Below are 19,235 nucleotides of genomic sequence, written 5' to 3' on the forward strand. Positions count from 1 at the left end.
TTCATCAACCCAAAGGCCCAAGTAACAATTTACCCCTTCATGTCACAAGCTGTAGACTTGCCTACAAGCTGAACTGCCTGTCCAGTACAAAGGCTGGTCAGGAATGTGGACTTTTGCAGTTTATAATAATTATTCCATCCCCATGCTGCTGGGGGAAGACTTGGCCAACCAGGTGAAGCGGGCCAAGAGAGTGGGAATGGTTACCTGCAGCCAAACCAGGCAAGCTTCCAGACCCATTCCTGTTCCTGAGCCGTCCACAGAGGCCCCGTCTGTGTTACCAGAGACCCAGACAGAGGTAGTGGACCTGGATCCCCTGCCAACGACTAAAACAGCCACAGTGCCTCCAGTCCCAGACCAGAAACTGGAAAAGCAGCCAGCACCAGAACCGTTGCCAGCACTGACGACAGTGCTTGCAAATCCATCTTCAACCCCAATGCCAGAGAGTGCCAGCGAGCCTGAACTGGCAGAAGCAGCAGACAACCACACCCAAGAGGCTCAGCCAGAGCCTGAAATACCCCCTAGTGCACCAGCGGAGAGCGGCTCACCAGCAACGGAAATAACCCCATCACCTATATCGCTTCCAGAGGGACCAAGCCCAAGTCCACAGTCTAAGGAAGAACTGGTGTCTCCAGCTTCAAGGAAACAGTTCCAGACTGAGCAGGAAGATGACAGCCTTCAGAAAGCTTGGGCGGCGGCACGGAGCACCCCACCGCCTCTTAGCTCTTCTAATCGATCCTGGTTTGGGATCGGGACTTCTATACAAGGAGACTCTTTCTGGTGGACACCAGAAAGACTAGCATCCACAAAAACACTTAGTTGGAACCACCAACTAAGTACAGGGAAAAGCTCCTAAGCTTAGCCCATGATCATCCCAGTGGCCATGCTGGGGTAAACAGAACCAAAGACTGGTTGGGGAAGTCCTTCCACAGGGAGGGGATGGGCAAGAACGTTGCCAAGCATGTCCGGTCTTGTGAGGTGTGCCAAAAAGTGGGAAAGCCCCAAGACCAGGTCAAGGCCCCTCTCCAGCCACTTCCCATAATTGAGGTCCCATTTCAGCGAGTAGCTGTGGATATTCTGGGTCCTTTCCCAAAAAAGACACCCAGAGGAAAGCAGTACATACTGACTTTCGTGGACTTTGCTACCCGATGGCCGGAAGCAGTAGCTCTAGGCAACACCGGGGATAAAGCTGTGTGCCTGGCCCTAACTGACATTTTTGCCATCCTTACAGATTCAAAATCTAATTTCCTGGCAGGGACCATGAAAGAACTGTGGGAAACTCATGGGGTGAACCACTTGGTTGCCACCCTGTACCACCATCAAACCAATGGCCTGGTGGAAAGGTTTAATGGAACTTTGGGGGCCATGATACGTAAATTCGTCAGTGAACACTCCAATGACTGGGATCTAGTGTTGCAGCAGTTACTTTTTGCCTACAGGGCTGTACCACATCCCAGTTTAGGGTTTTCACCGTTTGAACTTGTGTATGGCCACAAGGTTAAGGGGCCATTACAGTTGGTAAAGCAGCAATGGGAGGGGTTTACACCCTCTCCAGGAACTAACATTCTGGACTTTGTAAGCAACCTACAAAACACCCTCCGACAGTCTTTAGCCCTTGCTAAAGAAAACCTAAAGGATGCTCAAAAAGAACAAAAGGCCTGGTATGATAAACATACCAGGGAGCGTTCCTTCAAGGTAGAAGACCAGGTTATGGTCTTGAAGGCGCAACAGGCCCATAAGATGGAAGCATCATGGGAAGGGCCATTCACGGTCCAAGAGCACCTGGGAGCTGTTAACTACCTCATAGCATTTCCCAATTCCTCCCTAAAGCCCAGAGTGTACCATGTTAATTCTTTCAAACCCTTTTATTCCAGAGACTTACAGGTTTGTCAGTTTACGGTCCAAGGAGGAGATGACGCTGAGTGGCCTGAGGGTGTCCCTACGAAGGGAAAAAAGACATTGGTGTGGAAGAGGTGAACCTCTCAACCACCCTGGAACGTCTGCAGCGGCAACAAATCAAGGAGCTGTGCACTAGCTTCGCCCCATTGTTCTCAGCCACCCCAGGATGGACTGAACGGGCATACCACTCCATTGACACAGGTTGCTCACCCAATTAGAACCCCACCCTAAAGTATCTTGTTTCCTGATTGGTCCTCTGGTCAGGTGTTTGGGTCCCTGTTTGTTAACCCTTTACAGGTAAAAGAAACATTAACCCTTAACTATCTGTTTATGACATACGTTAATCTTTAATTAAATAAAAAGTTAAGACAGATGGACAAACGAGACTGCATGATCCACCTAGAATGTTATATTAAGTTTCCTTCTTTTTTAATACAAAGGTATTATAACATGTACAAAATTATAAAAACAATTTACATTACAGTTTGCTGACAGTCAGTAGCAAATTATATATGCATCAGCATTTTATAGAAAACTTGTATTTTAAAGAGGCACTCCTGCTTCAATCACAGTGGAAGAAGATATGTGTACTTGGTAATTCAAAGTTCCTCCTCTTCCTTCTGTGGGTGTAAAATAATAGCCCTTCCACCCATCTTACAAAACTCACTGATGAGGTAAGACTCAAATCAAATTACTCCTAAGTACAGTTCACTCTGTTGTGATACCATAGGCGTAACCATTAAAAAACAAATAAGAGTCCCATGAGAAAAGTAAGTCACACCCACACCACAGTGGAGGTGCCAATACCTGTAATGCATTTGCAATACCATTTAACATAAGTTTGAGATGTTTTTTTTAACTGAATGGTTACAATTGTAGTTCAGCACTCTAGTGTTAAACAAAACCAAAGCCTAGCACCTCTTAAAGCCAAATTTAGTTTAGTTTACAGGCATGTGACCCAAATGAAGTATGCAGGGCTGAATATTTATCACTGAGAATAGATTTTGTTTCTGCCAGGTAAAATAGATACAATACAAAGTTTTGTTTTCATAGGAATGCGCTACATTTTCAGTTAATTCAAACAATTTCTTGATGGAGTTGCTTTCCAAAGATCTAAAATTAAAGCAATATTCTAAAGAGCATCAGTTTCCAATTCTCATTGGAAAAACATTTTTTCCCAGTAGTTTAGAATTTGAGTTGTGTAGCGTAGTGTAGCTGTGCACTGTACAAGTTGCCAGGTATGGTAATTATTCTATTTTCCTATAAACAAGAAGAAATATCTTTCAAAAGTTCCTTTCTCTGAGGATATTATCATATCAGGCTCAAGCTGAATCTCTGACAAGAAAGTATAATGAAAAATTCTTTTGATCACAATTTGAAGATTAAAATGTTTTAAAAGTTATCGACTATAAATCAAAGGTGTCCAGGAGAACAAGAAAAATTGTGCACTGGGGGTGAGGAAATAAAGATTTTTATTTCCATGTTGGCTTTGTAGTTTTAAAATGATTCTGTTCATTGACATTGACAACACCACAAGTACCTTTAAGAGCCTCTTGCTGCTGCTGAAGAGGCCTGAGCAGTACCATTGATCATCTAATCTTACAGAAAATTTTACTGAGATGTTAATATGGTACTCTTAGTTTCTCCCTTCCCCTTCATTTTAAATAGCAAGTTTATATAATTATCAAATCTACTGATGATTCCAGAAGCAGCAAAATAAACATTTGAGTCAACTTTACAAAAGACATTGTTCTTATAAATGCTTTAACATTAGGGTCCATAAGCATAAGGAATCATCAAGAGTGTTTAATACAATGTTTAATGTCAAACAATTCCTGTCTTTTCAAAAACCATAAGAGATACGAGCTAGGAAGTTAATCTGCTAAAAAACAAACAAAATCAAAGTACATTCATTGTTTAAATCCTCTCAGTTTAAATAATCTATGTTAGTGCTCTGTAAGACAGGGAAGAACAATATATCATTTTGTTAAAAGATATAACATGTATCTGGTTGTGTCCCTTTAAGAACTTTTAGTAAAGACACCAGGAAAGTTTTCAATTGCCTGTAATGACTAAAGAGAAATTGGGGTCAAAATTGAATACTTGTAAGTAAAAAAATTTCTGCCAGTGCCTAGCAAAATGCCCAGGCACAGGAGATATTAAATACCTTTAGCACCTCTTGGAATAAAAAGGAAGGCGCTTAGCATCTCACAGCAGCAGTATTCACTGAGAATACAGAAACCACATGAGAAGTTTATTTCTATGGTCAAGTCAATGAAGCAAGACCTTCTTTTTTCCCCTCAAACAAAGAGCCCAGTCCTGGGCATTGCTAAGCACCCTTTACTTCTACAGGACTTCAGTAGGAGTTAAGGGTGCTTGGCACCTCACAGGAGCTGCCTTATAACTTATCTAAACAGAACATCTGTTGCCAGGGGAAGGAAAATCTTTTTTCAAAGTTAAGTTAATCCATTTACCCCTCTCCTCTTTGTGATTCACATTATATTTTAATAGTTTTCAAGTTGAATGTCCCTTTACATACAAAGTTAGCAGCTTACGATCTTAAATGCCCACATGGATATTTGCTGCTCATAGCAGCCTCTGGCACATCAATGTTCCTCCACTGCTGAACAGTTTTCATCCAAAGTGCAAGCTCAGCTTCACGAATTGAATGAAAATCCATTTCCCTGAGAATCAATCCAAAGACCAGCCCCATTCCCTGCTAACATTAGGCCTAAGGAAATCACTACTTTGTACAAACGTGCTTCCAAGCCAAATGACTATAACTCTAAATCAGACTTGCCCTGCAACTCTCGAAATTATTTGGCTCTTTATATCAGTGCATCAACTTGAGTAGCTACAATGCAAGAGCTGAGCATATAGTTAGTATTGAGTCCTCACAGATTGGAGCTCCATGAGAACATATCCAGTGCAGTATTGTTCTCTGCAGTATCCTACATGCAGTACTATCCAGCCTTTGGGCACATATATAATCTGTTACAAACAGTATTGCATATTATCCCTCTAAATATTATCCCTTCAAACTCATGAATCTCTCATTTAGTTCCAAGATGCAACTACTACCTGATTGCCTCTTCAAGCAAATATAAAAATGCAGCAAATGGGGCATTTCTTCCCTCAACAATGATCTACCAGAAGTTTTACATTGGTCCCTTTAAAGTGATGTCAAAACTAAATGAAAAATTTCTGATTGAAGTTCATTCTGCTTGCAGTCATAATACCAGGAATTAACTGCTGGTCTCTCTTTTAATGAATTTCCTCAATACCGAGATGCTACTTTTTAATATGGTTGCTTCACTGGAAAACCAGAGAAATACTCTGAAGGTAATCTGCAGATGCCATTATGAAGTCAGTCCACTCTTGGGAAAGGTCTTCAATGGAGACATCCTTTCCACCATATTCCTGTGGGAGAATGCTGGCTGGGAAGTGCTGCGTCAGACTCTGTATGTAATTACTCCCATGCATATACACCTGAAACAAGGAAAAGCTGTTTTAAAATGGCTTTCTAGTTTTCATAATACACACATACATTTACTTCCATCTGAATCCCAGAGCGGTTTGTGAAGACATTGGAAAGGCAAGAACCTCAGGTGTGGGAACTGAATCACAAGCTAGATTTCACTAACACACTGTATCTTCACTACTTTTAATGTACATTCACACTGTGCAAATAAGCTTCACTATACTCTCCTAAAGCTCCCAAACTCACTGCTATTTGCTGCTTAGCTTAGGATGAAATGCGACGTGTGTTTCATGCTGCTGCAAATGTAGAAACCAAGGCATAGTTTACATGACTTAACTATTTCAGTTAGGGGTGTGCATTGTATACCTCATCTATGCTGTGCTTAGACCAGCCCATAGGGTCTGATCATGCAAGGTACTCTGCCCTCTCACTTCTCATTCAATATGTTTAAGGGCTGTTATAAAAAGGACAGTGAATTGTTCTCCATGTCCTCTGATGGTAGGACAAAAAGTAATGGGCTTAATCTGCAGCAAGGGAGATTTAGGCTAGATGTTAGGGAAAACTTTAGCTATAAGGGTAGTTGCCCTCTGGAATAGGCTTCCAAGGGAGGAATCCCCATTATCTAAGGTTTTTAATAACAGGTTTGGCAAACACCTGTTAGAGATTGTCTAGGTTTACTCAGTCCTGTGTCAACACAGGGGGCCGGACTTGAAGACATTTCTAAAAAGGGGAAATATCTCAACCATCTCAAAGGCTTTTTCTGTGGTTAGAAACATCAGATGCAGAGCCTGTACTTCTAAGAATATCAGAAGAACAGCTTTGTTGTTGTTTCTCCAGTACCTTATTACAGCTGTTTTGAAGTCTGATGCACTATTTCCTGCCAAATGCTTGTTTAATTTCCAGTCTCTAGTTCTTAACATTTAAACTGGCTTTTCTGCAAATATGTATGACACAAAGATTTACTGTATCAAAGCACAATAAAATGAACATGTGATTAAGTGCTTTTGTGCTCATGTCTTCTTGAGCAAGATCTGAGGGAGAAAGAGTGAAAAAGCAATGCCTTCTCTTGAAGCTAATGGGAAGCCAGTCCAGCTAGTCACTCCCCACAATCCCTGGCCTGGCCCTAACTAAATATTGACCCCTAGCTGCTTTTGTTCTACCTCATCCGCTTTGAAGTTTTCTCTATTCTCTCATTCACTCTTTTCTCCCCTTCTTCAGCCTAGTTCAGCCATTAATCAGAGTCACTCCTACCTACTTTGCCTGGAATCACTGCCACACAACTGCTTGCCATGCAAGAGCAATCCTGCTGGAATTCTTGATGTGCTGCTACATGCAAACAACAGGGATTTTAAGTTAAACAAACAACAACTATGAATTCACTTAAAGTCACTCAAAAGCTATTTAAAACAAAAACAAACTTTGTGTCAGTTGAAATTTGAACCTTTGGCCTGACCCATAAGTCTGTGTTCAGGTTACAGCTTAGGCTCTTTGGAGCAAGACCAGTGTCTTCTGTTATGTTGGAGAGGAGCCGTGTCAGTTCCCACTGAGTAATAATTATCATTTGAAGCAAAGTCAGGAGACCTGGGTTTTATACTCAGCTCTATGCAGACTTGGTGTCTGACACTGGGCAACTGATTTAACCTCTTGGTACTCCAGTTTTCCTTATCTGTAAAAATGGTGGTAAGACCAACCTCACCAGTGTGTTGTAATTCTGAACTCATTAATATCTGTACAGTGCTTAAAGAGTCCACTAGTGAAAGTTCTAAGAAATGGAAAGTATAAAACTGATTTACCCTACTCAATGCTCAAGCACTGCAGGACCAAGATCCAAATGGAAGTTGTTATTGTAGAAGAAAAGAAATATGTATTTATGTTCACTCACCCGTTCCTTTATTTTGTCAGTGAGAAAGGGCTTAATTAGAGCAAAGACCGGGTGGAAGAATAAAGGCTCATTAATCAAGTGGATGCCACGAACTTTTAGTGGAAAGGAATCCTGCAAACATAAAAAAAAAATCATCACTGGCATGACTGTATTCTTGTGGAGAAGTGTTTTGAACACAGGTTAAGGCAGTCCTCTTGTCCTTGCTTTCTAGACAGTGAAGACATTCCTGCACTTTGGGGTTTTTACTGTTTACACTTCATTGACACTAAACATAAGAAAATACATCTACATATGTTCCTCTCTTTGCATTAGGAGGAGTCATTTCATTACAAAGGAATGCATAACTGTAGGTACAGGCTGAACACAAAACCTATGCACAGAGGTAATGCCCAGAAAGCATTTGTTTTAGGATTAGATTCTGTCTTGCCGCAGGCCTCTAGTTCTGGGCAACAGGGATTGAGCTACAAAGTTACACAACAGCCAGTTAGGCAGGACTTTCAATTGTCAATTCAAGTGGTAGATTCTCAGAGAGGGTACTGAAAGCTAATCTGTTGGCAGTGAGGGAAAGATCAGCCAAAACCAGTCTTGAGCTCACAAAAGAGCTTATTTTTAAAATAGTCCAAACTTATGCCATAAATACAGTTTTTTTTAATATTTTGAACAAACGCTTTTCTATAAAAAACACTGTAAAAGAAAAAGAGAATAAATAAATAGAAGTCATTACATACAGAAAACTAAATGCATAAGGTTTGTAATTTAGGGCCAAAACCTGGAGTCAGTGGTAATTTTGCCTGAGTTGGGAATATAGGGTCAGCCTTATGATAAAACTTTTTTTACTCTTGGGGAACTGAAAAAAAAATTACAACTGCTATAGATTATCAAATTTTACTTGGATTGAAAATTCATTAGACAAGTACCATAGCTTCAGAGGCTAAAAGGAAAAATGTCCAGCACTCAGAAACACAACTGTTTGCACTAGAGAGAGAAGAGCCTCCATTCATGCCCCATTTCATTGCTACAGCTCTGCTGACTAGATTTCTTCCAGAGGTGAACTGGAGATACTGATCATGTTTTTCCATAAATATCACACTAGCCTTTCTTTTCTTATCATGTTGGGTACGGCCAGATTGATGGGCTCTTATCTGAATTAAAAAAATAGCTTGCTAAATGTAACTGTTTTTAGGAACTTTTTGAAACAGTGAGATAAAAACTTTAAGCATCAGATTCTAATCTTGTAAAATGTATACAATGAGCGCTGCTATGTAATCTCACCATAATAAATAAATAAATAAATCTGCTTTTGCCTATATCTGTGGTAAGATTTTTCAAGATCCACAGTTATGGGCACTGCACAGTTCAGATTAGGCTGCAGTCCATAACAATTAAATGTTCTTCAGAACTCTTTGCTTTTGGGGCTCGATTCTGCCAGGTGCTGAGCACTCTGACCTGATCCAACAAAGCATTTAAGCACATGCTCAACTTTAAGCATTGGAGTAATCCCACTGGCTTCAACAGAACTACACTCTTGCTTAAAGTTAAGCGCAAGCATAGGTGCTTTGCTGGATCAGGTCAGAGTTCTCATTATCTGGCATGATTAAACTCATAATTACTGTTGTTGTGAGCCGGGATAAACCTTGTATGAGTTGGTTAAATCCTCCTACATGCTGATGTGTGAACACATAGTTCACTTGAAGTGTTTCTTACACGTATTTAAGAGGCCACACCTAAAATCAGGCCTAACAGAATCTGCCCAGAAACTAGCACCACGTGTATTGTAACCAGGTGGGTGGATGGGTGGGTGAGCTAATGCACATAAAATGAAAAACAGATAAGAACAGCGAGAGAGCCTGATGCAAAAGACTAAGGCTATGTCTACACTACGGACCTTAAAGTGGCACAGCTGTACTGTGTAGCCCCATGCAGTCGCTCTATGCCAGCGGGACAGAGCTCTCCTACTGGCATAATTAAACCACCTCTAATGAGTAGCAGTAGCTATGTCAGCAGGAGAGCATCTCCCAAAGACATGGCACTGTCCACATTAGTATTTTTATCGGTCAGGGGTGGGTTTCTTTTCCACACCCCTGACCGACAAAGTTCTGACCTCAAGCCACGTCTTCCCAAGGAGAATAGCTTGTGCAATGGGGAAAGGCATTAAGGTAACTCATGGTGCACAATGCATTCTGTTAACTATTTAAATGAAGTCCCAGCTTTAAACTACAGCTTCCCTGTTGTCTGAGCTGCTGAGAATGTACTTCTGTTATGATGGAGGATTGGAATGATACACTTGAATTCAGCCTTTGAGATGATCCCATGATCCCTGACTGACAAAAGTTTTACTCACAAAAGTGCTAGGGTACACAAAGCCTAAGAAAACCAAGCAGTAGCCTGGGAGCAGTGTTTATCCTGGGGAAAGCTAGAGAGAACTTTTGGATCTGCTAGCTAATGAGGCTTGGGACTGGAAGCTAAGAAACCACTTGTCTTTTTCTTAGTTCTTTCTGTGTCCAGAGAAGCAGGACTTTGTACATTCCTGGTAAATAAACAAGTTTGCAACAAATACCAGACTATCAATTTTTCCTTCCAACTGGAACATCCCCAGCATGTTGAAACTGGACTAACTGCTTGGGTCAAAAAGAGGCAATGCTTATTTTGATGCTATTTTCCCCTTTCTACATTGCAATTAACCTCTCTCTGCATCCTCATATTTGTTCATGCAGTGCAAGATCATATTTTTACAAGAGATATAACCGTAACGTTTAAAAGAAATAGGAGCTGAAAAGTTAGACTCCTAAATCTAAACATTCCTAAATATGGATTTAGGAAATTAACTTTTTAAAATCTTAGCCAAGGTGTCTCTGACATTTTAAAGCAACAAAAAGGGACCTGAATTGCCTGAACAGCCAAGCAAGAGCAGAAGAAACCTCTGTGTGAAAAATGTCAACCCAACTTAGAAAATGATGAGAGGAATAGATAGAGAATTGCAATAAATAAGTTTATAAATTTTAAGCAGCACTACTCACAATTTATAGTTTTGATTTATTTTCTTTGCTGCCTTATTTGTAGTACTTTTAAATGTTTGAAAAACAAAGGGTAAATCCAAAAGAAGACACCTCAGATCCAAAGAATTTCTTGCGTGGGGGTGATCCAAATCCCTAGATTTAATCAGGCACCCTCTCTCCCCACCCACAAAACAAGTTCTAAAGTTACCAAGGACCTGTTTGCTGGTTCGGATGTAGCTGAAATATCTCACAAGAACAGCCATTTTAGTGCGATTTTGCCCAAGATGGCAGAATCACCATAAGAGTAACCAACCATGTGAGAATTCCCCAATTTAATATGGCAGATATTCTGTGATGCTTGGTTTCATGAAATTCTCAGGTCGAAATATTATCAGAAAAAGCTGAGATTGCTGCACCAAAAGATCAATGACCTAACTCTTAACTCAAACCTAAACCTCAAACCTAAACTCTTGCTAGTCTAAAGCCAGACATTATCTAGTTGGCTTTATGTAATATTAGCTATTGGCTTTATTATTATTGAGTTCTTACAGGAGTTTACTGACTTTTTAAATATGTAACTAGAATGTGGAGGATATTCACTATTTGATTATAACAAATTGAAGGCAAATCAAATAAAGTTTAGCTTTAAATTGCCTAAGTGTGTCTCAGTTCTAATAGCTGTTTTGCTCTTTCAAGCTGTGTTACAATGGCAAGGCCCTACACAATGGGAAAGGGTGCCATAATTTAGAGTAGAAACATTTTGGTTATTACAATAAGGAAACTAAAATTAAGCATCAAACCTACTGTAAGCACGGCAGCGATCCTCTTGGCCACTGTTGGACTGATTTGAAATGCATGAGCAAATCGCCACCCTTGAAGATCAAAAATAGCCTTGACTCCATTCCGTTGTGTCTCTCTCTCTTTTACAATAAGCTCTGATGTGATAAGACTTACACGAAACACATCATATGCTGTAAACATCTTTGGATCCCATTGTCCTGAAGAACAAATAGACTGTAGTGCATTACCACACAGATACTCTGCAAACATATACTCCCACTGGCTACTGTTTCAAATGCACTCCTCAAATACAAAATGAGTAAACAGCAATATGAAGTCATCTCCTTTTCCTCCTTCAAACTCTCCACTGTTCTGTAATAAGCAATTTTGTCAGTGCAGAAGCTACTTACTCTACAGCCCCCTAGCTCCTCTTCTACCCTGCATGATCATTCCACTCTCTGCAATTCATTTCTATCATCAGTAGGGAACCTGCCGAGAAGTTTTCAGAAAAGAATCTTGCAATGTTTGCTTCAAGAATCCTCTAGGTTTGGCAGTGACAGTAGTAATTAAATTGGAAAGTCACTGGCTGAAGCTCCACAGTACAATAGCTAGGATTCACCTCAACCAATGTGTTAAAATGAGAAATTGCTTTGTCTACACTAAGATTTTACATATTTTAGCCAACACATTAAAATACACCTTTTTTCCTAGTGAAGACAAGGTTTGTGTTACTTGTCTCTAGCACCTAGCACAGTCTGGAGCTGATCTTTGTCAGGGTTTTCTAGGAATCTCTGTAATAGAAATAAATAATAATACTGGGGTGCTAAATACAGTAATTAACTTGGCAGACAGCTATTTCACATACACACACAAACACACACCAGCAGCAGCAAATGAACACTATTTTATCCAGCTTTGTTAAATGTGATAGATACTCATAGGTAAATAGTGAAAGATTAAAGAGGTTTATGGCTATCATTAGAGTTTTCACTTAATCAAGTGCTTCAGGAGTTCAGTCTCCCATGTGAGTACCTCTCTGCAATATACATTAATCTGGACAGCCCTCAAAAAATCCTGTTTGTGCACCCTTAAAATAACATACAGATTAAGAACCCTCACATACCCTTTGAGAGCTGTACAGAGGAAACAAAGTAGTCAACGATGATCTGCTGTTGGAGCACATTAACTTGCACCTCCTGACTTAGCTATGTCACAGAATAAGTTTAGAGCACCTTCTGAAAGTACAATTTGGGAACCTACCCACCAGATCACATGGCCTCAGACAGTTCCTCATACAGAGCATTCAGGCAACTTGAGGGTGGCCAAACACTTCTGAAAATCCTTTGGGTTTCTGTCAGTTGGACTCTTAAATAAGCATTCAAATACCCACATGCATGTACCCAACATAACAAAAATGTTGGACTTAACGCTGAACCTTAACATGTCTCTAGCCCTTGCCACAGAAGTTGGCACTTAATTCAGACGAACATTGTTTTCACATCCAGACAATATGAATAAGCACTGGTCTACACACAAATATTGTACCAATCTAACCTGGAATAGTTAAAACAAATATATTGCCCCCTTCTGGTGTGGGCATATTATATAGTATGAAGGTGGTGCTTTACTAGCACACGTATAGCCACAGGGGAGGGAAATAAGATATACCAGCTTAAGGGATTGTACTGTTTATTTATTTTGATAGAAAAATCACACCCCTACCCAAGAGAGTTATACCAATACACAAAACAATGTGTAGGCAAGGCCTAGGCCATAGAGAAGAGTTGTTACTTACCAATTCTATAAATAAGAACTTTGCTGCCACCTGGATCCCTTGATCTCAGGACTCCATGGTAACCAGCATGCAGGAGGTTGAGAATAGAGGAAGGCTGCAAATTTGCACTTAATTCTGGGCACTCAGCTCTCCACTTGTGATAGTTCTTCAATAACTGGGGACAAGAGAAGCATTCTTGTTAGATGAATATCAGTAGAAATGGGAAGCAAAATCCAGTCAAAAGGCAAAAAAAAGGCATCTTGGACAGATGGGTCCAAGTCACAGAATTAACATGTTAGAACTTCCATCATTCCAATGCTTCCTTATTTTATTTTTACTTTCAACAAACGAATTTTAAGAGCAGGGAGACTGCGAGACTGGATCACACCATGGAGCAGAATTCTTTCTGACAGTGGCTGGCCAGTACCAGATGTTTCAGAGGAGGAAGCAACAAAATCTAAAATAGTTGCCTAACTGCCTGTTAGATGAAATATTATGCAATCAACACCTGCCCCCCCCTTTTTTTTTTTGGAAGGGGAGAGATAGGGACCTCTGCCAATGTAACTTGAACAGAAGCTTCCATTGAATGATCCACAATGATGCCTAGGTCGCTCTCTACCCTGAGTTATTGCAGTGAATTTAGACCCCAATCAATTTGTTAATGGAATATAATCACCATTCAGTGCCAGGTGGTAGACAGAAAATACTGGCAATAGGATATTTTACTATACAAAATAAATAGAAACGGGCTTCTAAACTGAATCCTCCTTAGTATTATTTAACTTGATGCTGTGTCAGGCTCATACAGGGGCATGTTGAACTAAGGAAAGACTTACATGCTTGTAAGAGGAATTCCCAAACAAAAAGGTATGAAGCCATCTTATTGGACACAAACTTATTGATAATTCCACTGGACTGATCATTGTTCCATGATAAGAGATGTTACCATTGGCACATCCACAGCACATTTTCAAAGACATAAGGGTCATTTCCTGTACACCTGCAAGATGATTCCTGGCTCTGGTACATTTCCATTCTATATGCAATACAATGCTCATCTGAAAGTAATTTTCCATTATTTCTCTATGTGAAGATTTACAGAAGTCTGCTTCAGGTTTGGTACCTAACTCAGTTCCCCACTTATGCTTGTTTGCAACATGTCTACTAACTCATTCCTTTCTTGTTGTGTCAGTTACAATTTCACTCCTTGTTGTTCAAGCAACAGAACAAATTCCACTTTCTCTAACAAGCACATACCTTATTTGTCACACTTGCTAGCACATATGGAGTTAAAAGTACCCTATGCAGCAACAAAAAAAATATAGGATCTGAGAAGGTGTGACACCCTAAATACATTACTATTCCTTTTAGGGCATGTCCTACACAAGTTCAATATGCTCAAAGCCATGTGTAACTTTTAGTTGCCCTTGACATAACAATGAGAAATGATGGAAACTCAATGCCTATATGGCAACAAAGAGCATCAAATAACGATGCAATGGAGGTCTCTCTCTTTTTCTGATTGCCTGTAAGACACATGCTTTTTGAGAGTGGAAATAATGGAGGTCTGACATTGCCAAAACAATAGAGATCATGTCTGTTGTGAGGAACATAAATACTGTTGTTCAGATGGAGGCAAAACAGATTTGGGCAGCATTATACACTGGAACTGTTGAAGGATGTAAAAGAGCTATGCGGAGAAGTGATATGCTGTAGTTCTGAAGAAGAGTTACTTCGCTAAAAAGTGCTGCCTTTTGAGGTTCGATCCTGCTGGAGAAAATGGAATTATCCATAATTTCATGATTTCCTTTAGAGAATTAAACTGATGGTGCAGTATTTCCGATTTCTAAATTTGATCAGATATTTTCCCTTAGAATAAAATAATTCATTATAATAAAATTCACCTGCTTGAAAATCTGAACTTTACTTGCCATTAAGAGAATAGCTCTGCTGTACAGAGGAGCCTTTGGTTTTACCAAATACCACCACTTCCCTCACTTTATTTCTGATACTGTGAAAAGGTGAGCAGGAAAAGACAGACTTCTGGAGAGCAGAAGAAAAGCTTCCTTTGAATAAGACAACCAGTATCTGCTTCTGGTTACTCCAGGAGTTGAGAGTTCTACCTCTGGCTGTGTCATTAAATTGATTGGGGATCTTAACCAAGTAACTTAAACTTTTGGTTAAGATTTTCAAAAAAGTAACCCCCCAGAAGTTAGGTTCCTTTGAAAATCTCAGTTTAGAAGCCTAAGGCATAGCATAAAATCAAAATTACTAAAACCGGTTTTATAAAACCGATATTATAAAATCAATTTTATGCGTCCACACTAGGGCACATTAATTCGGTGGTGTGCGTCCATGGTCCTAGGCTACCATCGATTTCCAGAGCGGTGCACTCTGGGTAGCTACATTAAAGGAATGAGACCAATAACTTCGATTTCCGTCCACACTAACCCTAAATCGATATAGCAATATCGATTTTAGGGTTACTCCTCTCGTTGGGGAGGAGTACAGAAATCGATTTTAAGAGCCCTTAAAATTGATTTAAAGTGCCTTGTAGTGTGGACAGGTACAGAGTTAAATTGATTTAACGCTGTTTAAATCGATTTAACTGTGTAGTGTGGACCAGGCCTAAGGGAGTTTCAATGGGAGTCAGGGGTCTAATTTCACAAATAAATGAAGAAAAACGATAGCCAGCCTTAAATCCTAATGGTAGCAAGGATAGGGCCTTACATAATTATTACTATTTTTAATTTTTGTTATTAGTGCTCTCAGACCAGCAGGACAAATCTAATCATCAGCACATTTTCAAAGACATTAAACATTTTTCCGGTAGCAAAGTAACATTGTGACTGAAGCGACTAGATAGCTCTAGCTATCCTATTTTTCAAAAGCCCAAGTAACATAGCTAGAAATAAATAGTTACCAATTCTAATAACCAATAAAACAGAACAAAGTATCAGCTTTCCAACTTCTCACTTCCATGCAAGGCTCCTTCTGTTCTAACCAGTTTTTCCAGGGTCTTGAATTGCAGACTATGAAAGAGTCAAAGTGAAATCTAATCCTCTTCTTCTGTTATCATCATGTGGCAAGCTAAGGATGGATATTTACTGTGACTACTGACCTCTTACCCATTCCTCTACTTTCAAGTTGCTCTTGTCTTTTTAAACAAACAGTGTATTTTTGCAGCGTATTTTCCCCACTCTCCTTGCATAAAGTTGTAGGCTATTTGAAGGGTGTCTTAAATAAACTGTCTAGAAGGAATCTGGCTGAAAAGACCCAACATGTGTCAGCTTTACTTGTAAAACAGTTAGGAAGAGATGGAGAGATATACTGAGATTCCCAGTCATGTACATCTCCACTCTTAACATACCCTATAATGATTTATTTAGTAGTGGCTTAAGACTTCAACCAGGCTAGAGCCCCATTTCTTGAACGCTGTATAAAAGGTGGTAAATTATCATTCCTTAACCAAACAATTCACAATCAACCCAGTGTTACCTGTTAAGAGTTTTAATTAAGTATATAAATTAGCTCTTAGTCTAGGCTAATAATATTTAGAAAGTTTTCCGAGGGGCGTTCTTTAATGTTCTTGGTATGCAAGAATAGAAGGTATTGGTAATTGATAGTGTAATGTGATTAGAAATTCACTGTGCTGGTAAACAGCAGTCCAGAACTTGGTATTATTTTACTTCATGTATGCCCCCTTACAAACAACACTGACTGGCACAAAGTGTTCAGGATTGCATAACCAGACAGCATGAACTGGCAACACTATGTATTTTTTCTGTATTTTTTCTGTTGAAAAAAACAAAATATGTCACAAAAATCTAGTTTTCATTTCTGCCCTTTTCCTCCATTAGGAGTTGTGCACATGTTTTCAATAATTAAGTATTCTATTGAAAGAAAACCACTGTACATAGCTAGTGGATTCTGCCTGTGAGAGAATCAAACTTGGAAAAGCAAGGTGCTGCTGGTTAGGGTTGCCAACTTTTTAATCGCACAAGACTGAACACACCTGCCCCACAGCCCTGTCCCCACTTGCTCCATTCCCCCTTCCTCCATCACTCGCTTTCCCCCACTCTCACTCACTTTCACCAGGCTTGGGCAGGAGGTTGGGATGGGGGAGAGGGCTCTGGGCTGGGGGTGCGGGCTCTAGGTGGGGCCAGAAATGAGGGGTTCAGTGTGCAGGAGAGGGCTACAGGCTAGGGCACAGGGTTGTGCTGTGGGTGAGGACTCCAGCTGGGGGTGGAGGGGGCTCCAGGCTGAGGCCAAGAGGTCTGGAGTGCGGGAGAGGGTGCAGGCTCTGGCAGGGGGATTGGACTCTGGAATGGGGCTGGGGATGAGGGATTTGGGGTGAAGTAAGGGACTCTGGACTAGGACAGTGGGTTGAAGTGCAGGGGAGGGGGTGCAGCCTCTGGCTAAGGGTCTGGGCTCTGGGGTGGGGCCAGGGATGAGGAGTTTGGGGTGGAGAACAGGGCTGGGGCAGGCAGTTGAGGTGTTGGGGGGTGTGGGCTCTAGGAGGGAGTTTGGATGCAGGAGGGGACTCTGGGCTGGATCAGGCAGTTGGGGTGCACGAGATGGTTCAGGGTTCCTGCAGCCCCTAGACACATGGGTGGCCAGGGAAAAGCCACATAATGCCCTTTCACCCGAAGGTGCCACCCCCTCAGCTCCCATTGGTCATGATTCCCATGCGTCTAGGGCGGCAGGGACCCTGGCGGTCGCTTCTGGGATCCGCGTGGAGCTAGGGCAGGCAGGTTTCTGTTTCAGAAGCAGCAAATCCATGAATACTGAGAGTGTCCGGGAGATCAGGGGCTGGACACTCGAGGGCGGTGGTCACCAACCAGTACATCCCAATTGACTGGTCAATCATGGAGCCTCTGACAACGGATCTCCAGTCTCAGTCACTGAGACTGGAGATCCACTGTCAGAAGCTCCATGATCGACCAATCGATCACGATAGGTTTGCCAACCTTCCTGGAGCCAAACCAGGAGATCAGTCACTAACAGTCCAGCAGTGCAGTGTGACTCAGGCAGGTTCCCTTCCTGCTCTGGCCCCGTGCCGTTCCCAGAAGCAGTTGGCATGTCCGGAAACGGCTCCTGGGGGGGACGGGCAGGGAATCTCCACACATTGCCCTTGTCTGCAGGCACCACTCCCACTGGCCAGGAATGGGGAACTGTGGCCAATGGGAGCTGGTGTTTGCAGGTGAGGGCAGCACACGGAGCCACCTGCCCCCCCCCCCATGAGCTGGACATGCTGGCCAGTTCCGGGAGCAGTGCGGGGTCAGGGCAGGCACAGGCCTGGCTGCCGCTTCCCGCAGCTCCCATTGGCCAGGAATGGCGAACTGCGGCCACTGGGAACTGCGGGCGGCCATACAAATGTAAACAGATGGCCTGCTGGCTGGCCAGCAGCTTGCCCTGATGGGCTGCGTGCGCCTCCTGGTCTGCCCACTACTGCTCCAAAGGGTCAAAACCCAGAAGACAAATAGAAAATATAAAAGATTTTAGCAGGCTTGTCTCATGACTTTTGAGCACGCAGAGTTGGCCATACTGATTCTCTGGTATATTAATAAGTGAAAAATTGTAGCCTAAGGCAATATTACAGCTGGGAAATATAAATATAAGGTTTGCCGGGCAATGCTATCTCACCCACATCAATTTCAATTAAAATGCAACACATATGCAATGCAGGTAAGTTAATGTTGCTCTGATAAACTTTAAAGGGCCCCAATTCCTCTGGAAAAAGCAGGTGTGTGGTTTCACGAGCTATCTCACCCTTTCCCCACTAGGGATTAGTGTCCCTATTATCATCACTGTGCATTACTTGTAGGGTGCCTACACAAGCTTATTAGGCACTTGACAGACAGACCAACACCTCAGACCAGAAGGGCTCAGGCTGCAGACAAGCAGGCATTGCCCGGGTGGCCGCGGCGTCTCCCCACACACCTGGGAGCGATCACACACAACAGCAACCGGGGCATGCAGCTTCCGGCTCCCCGCAGGTGACAGAGGGAACGGGCCGCTGCAGCCCCAGGGAGAGCAGCTGGTCCGTGCCCAGCCCGTTCTTACCTTCCAAGCCAGGCCCAGGTCGAAGTCTCGGGCTCGCAGGAACCTGAGCAGGAAGGAGTCGGTGAGAGCGAGCGGCCAGTGCTGGCTGCGGTCAGCCTCGGCTCGGCGCCGCAGCTCCGCCACGGCGGCTCCCACCAGCGGGGACTGGTCGGGCAGCTCGTTAAGGTTCCCCGGCGGCGGGGCGGGCGGCCTCTCCTGAGACATGCGGGCTGCAGAGCTGGGGACCCGCAGCACTGGCTGCTGCGCGATGCAACGGAGGTGAGCGGCGGCCAAATGCTTTCCGCACCGCGGGGGGCGGACACGGCCACGCCGCTTCCCATCGCAAAACAAACAAAGCGAGTCAGGGACGCGGGAGCGCCC

The 19,235-nt window shown here is 42.2% G+C and overlaps 1 protein-coding gene across 4 annotated transcripts; it reads right to left on the reverse strand.

Annotated features, from left to right (window-relative positions):
- Positions 1–2,298: 2,298 nt before the first annotated feature.
- On the reverse strand, positions 2,299–19,181 carry TTPA (alpha tocopherol transfer protein). Of its 4 annotated transcripts, XM_030553170.1 has the most exons (6): positions 18,876–19,181; positions 12,831–12,984; positions 11,060–11,253; positions 7,260–7,370; positions 6,633–6,703; positions 5,300–5,385 (listed from the first exon to the last, which is right to left on the reverse strand). In XM_030553170.1, the coding sequence occupies exons 1-5, from the start codon at positions 19,077–19,079 to the stop codon at positions 6,644–6,646; spliced, it is 723 nt and encodes a 240-aa protein (XP_030409030.1). In that variant the 5' UTR covers positions 19,080–19,181; the 3' UTR covers positions 5,300–5,385; positions 6,633–6,643. The 4 variants fall into 4 exon arrangements, with proteins under 4 accessions (XP_030409027.1, XP_030409028.1, XP_030409029.1 ...); XM_030553167.1 differs by lacking the exon at positions 6,633–6,703 and having other exon boundaries at positions 2,299–5,385; XM_030553169.1 differs by having other exon boundaries at positions 5,293–6,703.
- Between the last annotated feature and the right edge of the window lie 54 nt (positions 19,182–19,235).

This window comes from Gopherus evgoodei, chromosome 2 (assembly GCF_007399415.2).
Source record: "Gopherus evgoodei ecotype Sinaloan lineage chromosome 2, rGopEvg1_v1.p, whole genome shotgun sequence".
Taxonomy (NCBI): domain Eukaryota; kingdom Metazoa; phylum Chordata; order Testudines; family Testudinidae; genus Gopherus; species Gopherus evgoodei.

Coding starts and splice junctions, on each gene's coding strand:
- TTPA (XM_030553167.1), bottom strand. CDS start 19,079: ATGTCTCAGGAGAGGCCGCCCGCCCCGCCGCCGGGGAACCTTAACGAG. Junction 12,985..18,875: donor ACCTGGGCCTGGCTTGGAAG/GTAAGAACGGGC, acceptor TCTTGTCCCCAG/TTATTGAAGAACTATCACAA. Junction 11,254..12,830: donor AGTTCTTATTTATAGAATTG/GTAAGTAACAAC, acceptor TTTGTTCTTCAG/GACAATGGGATCCAAAGATG.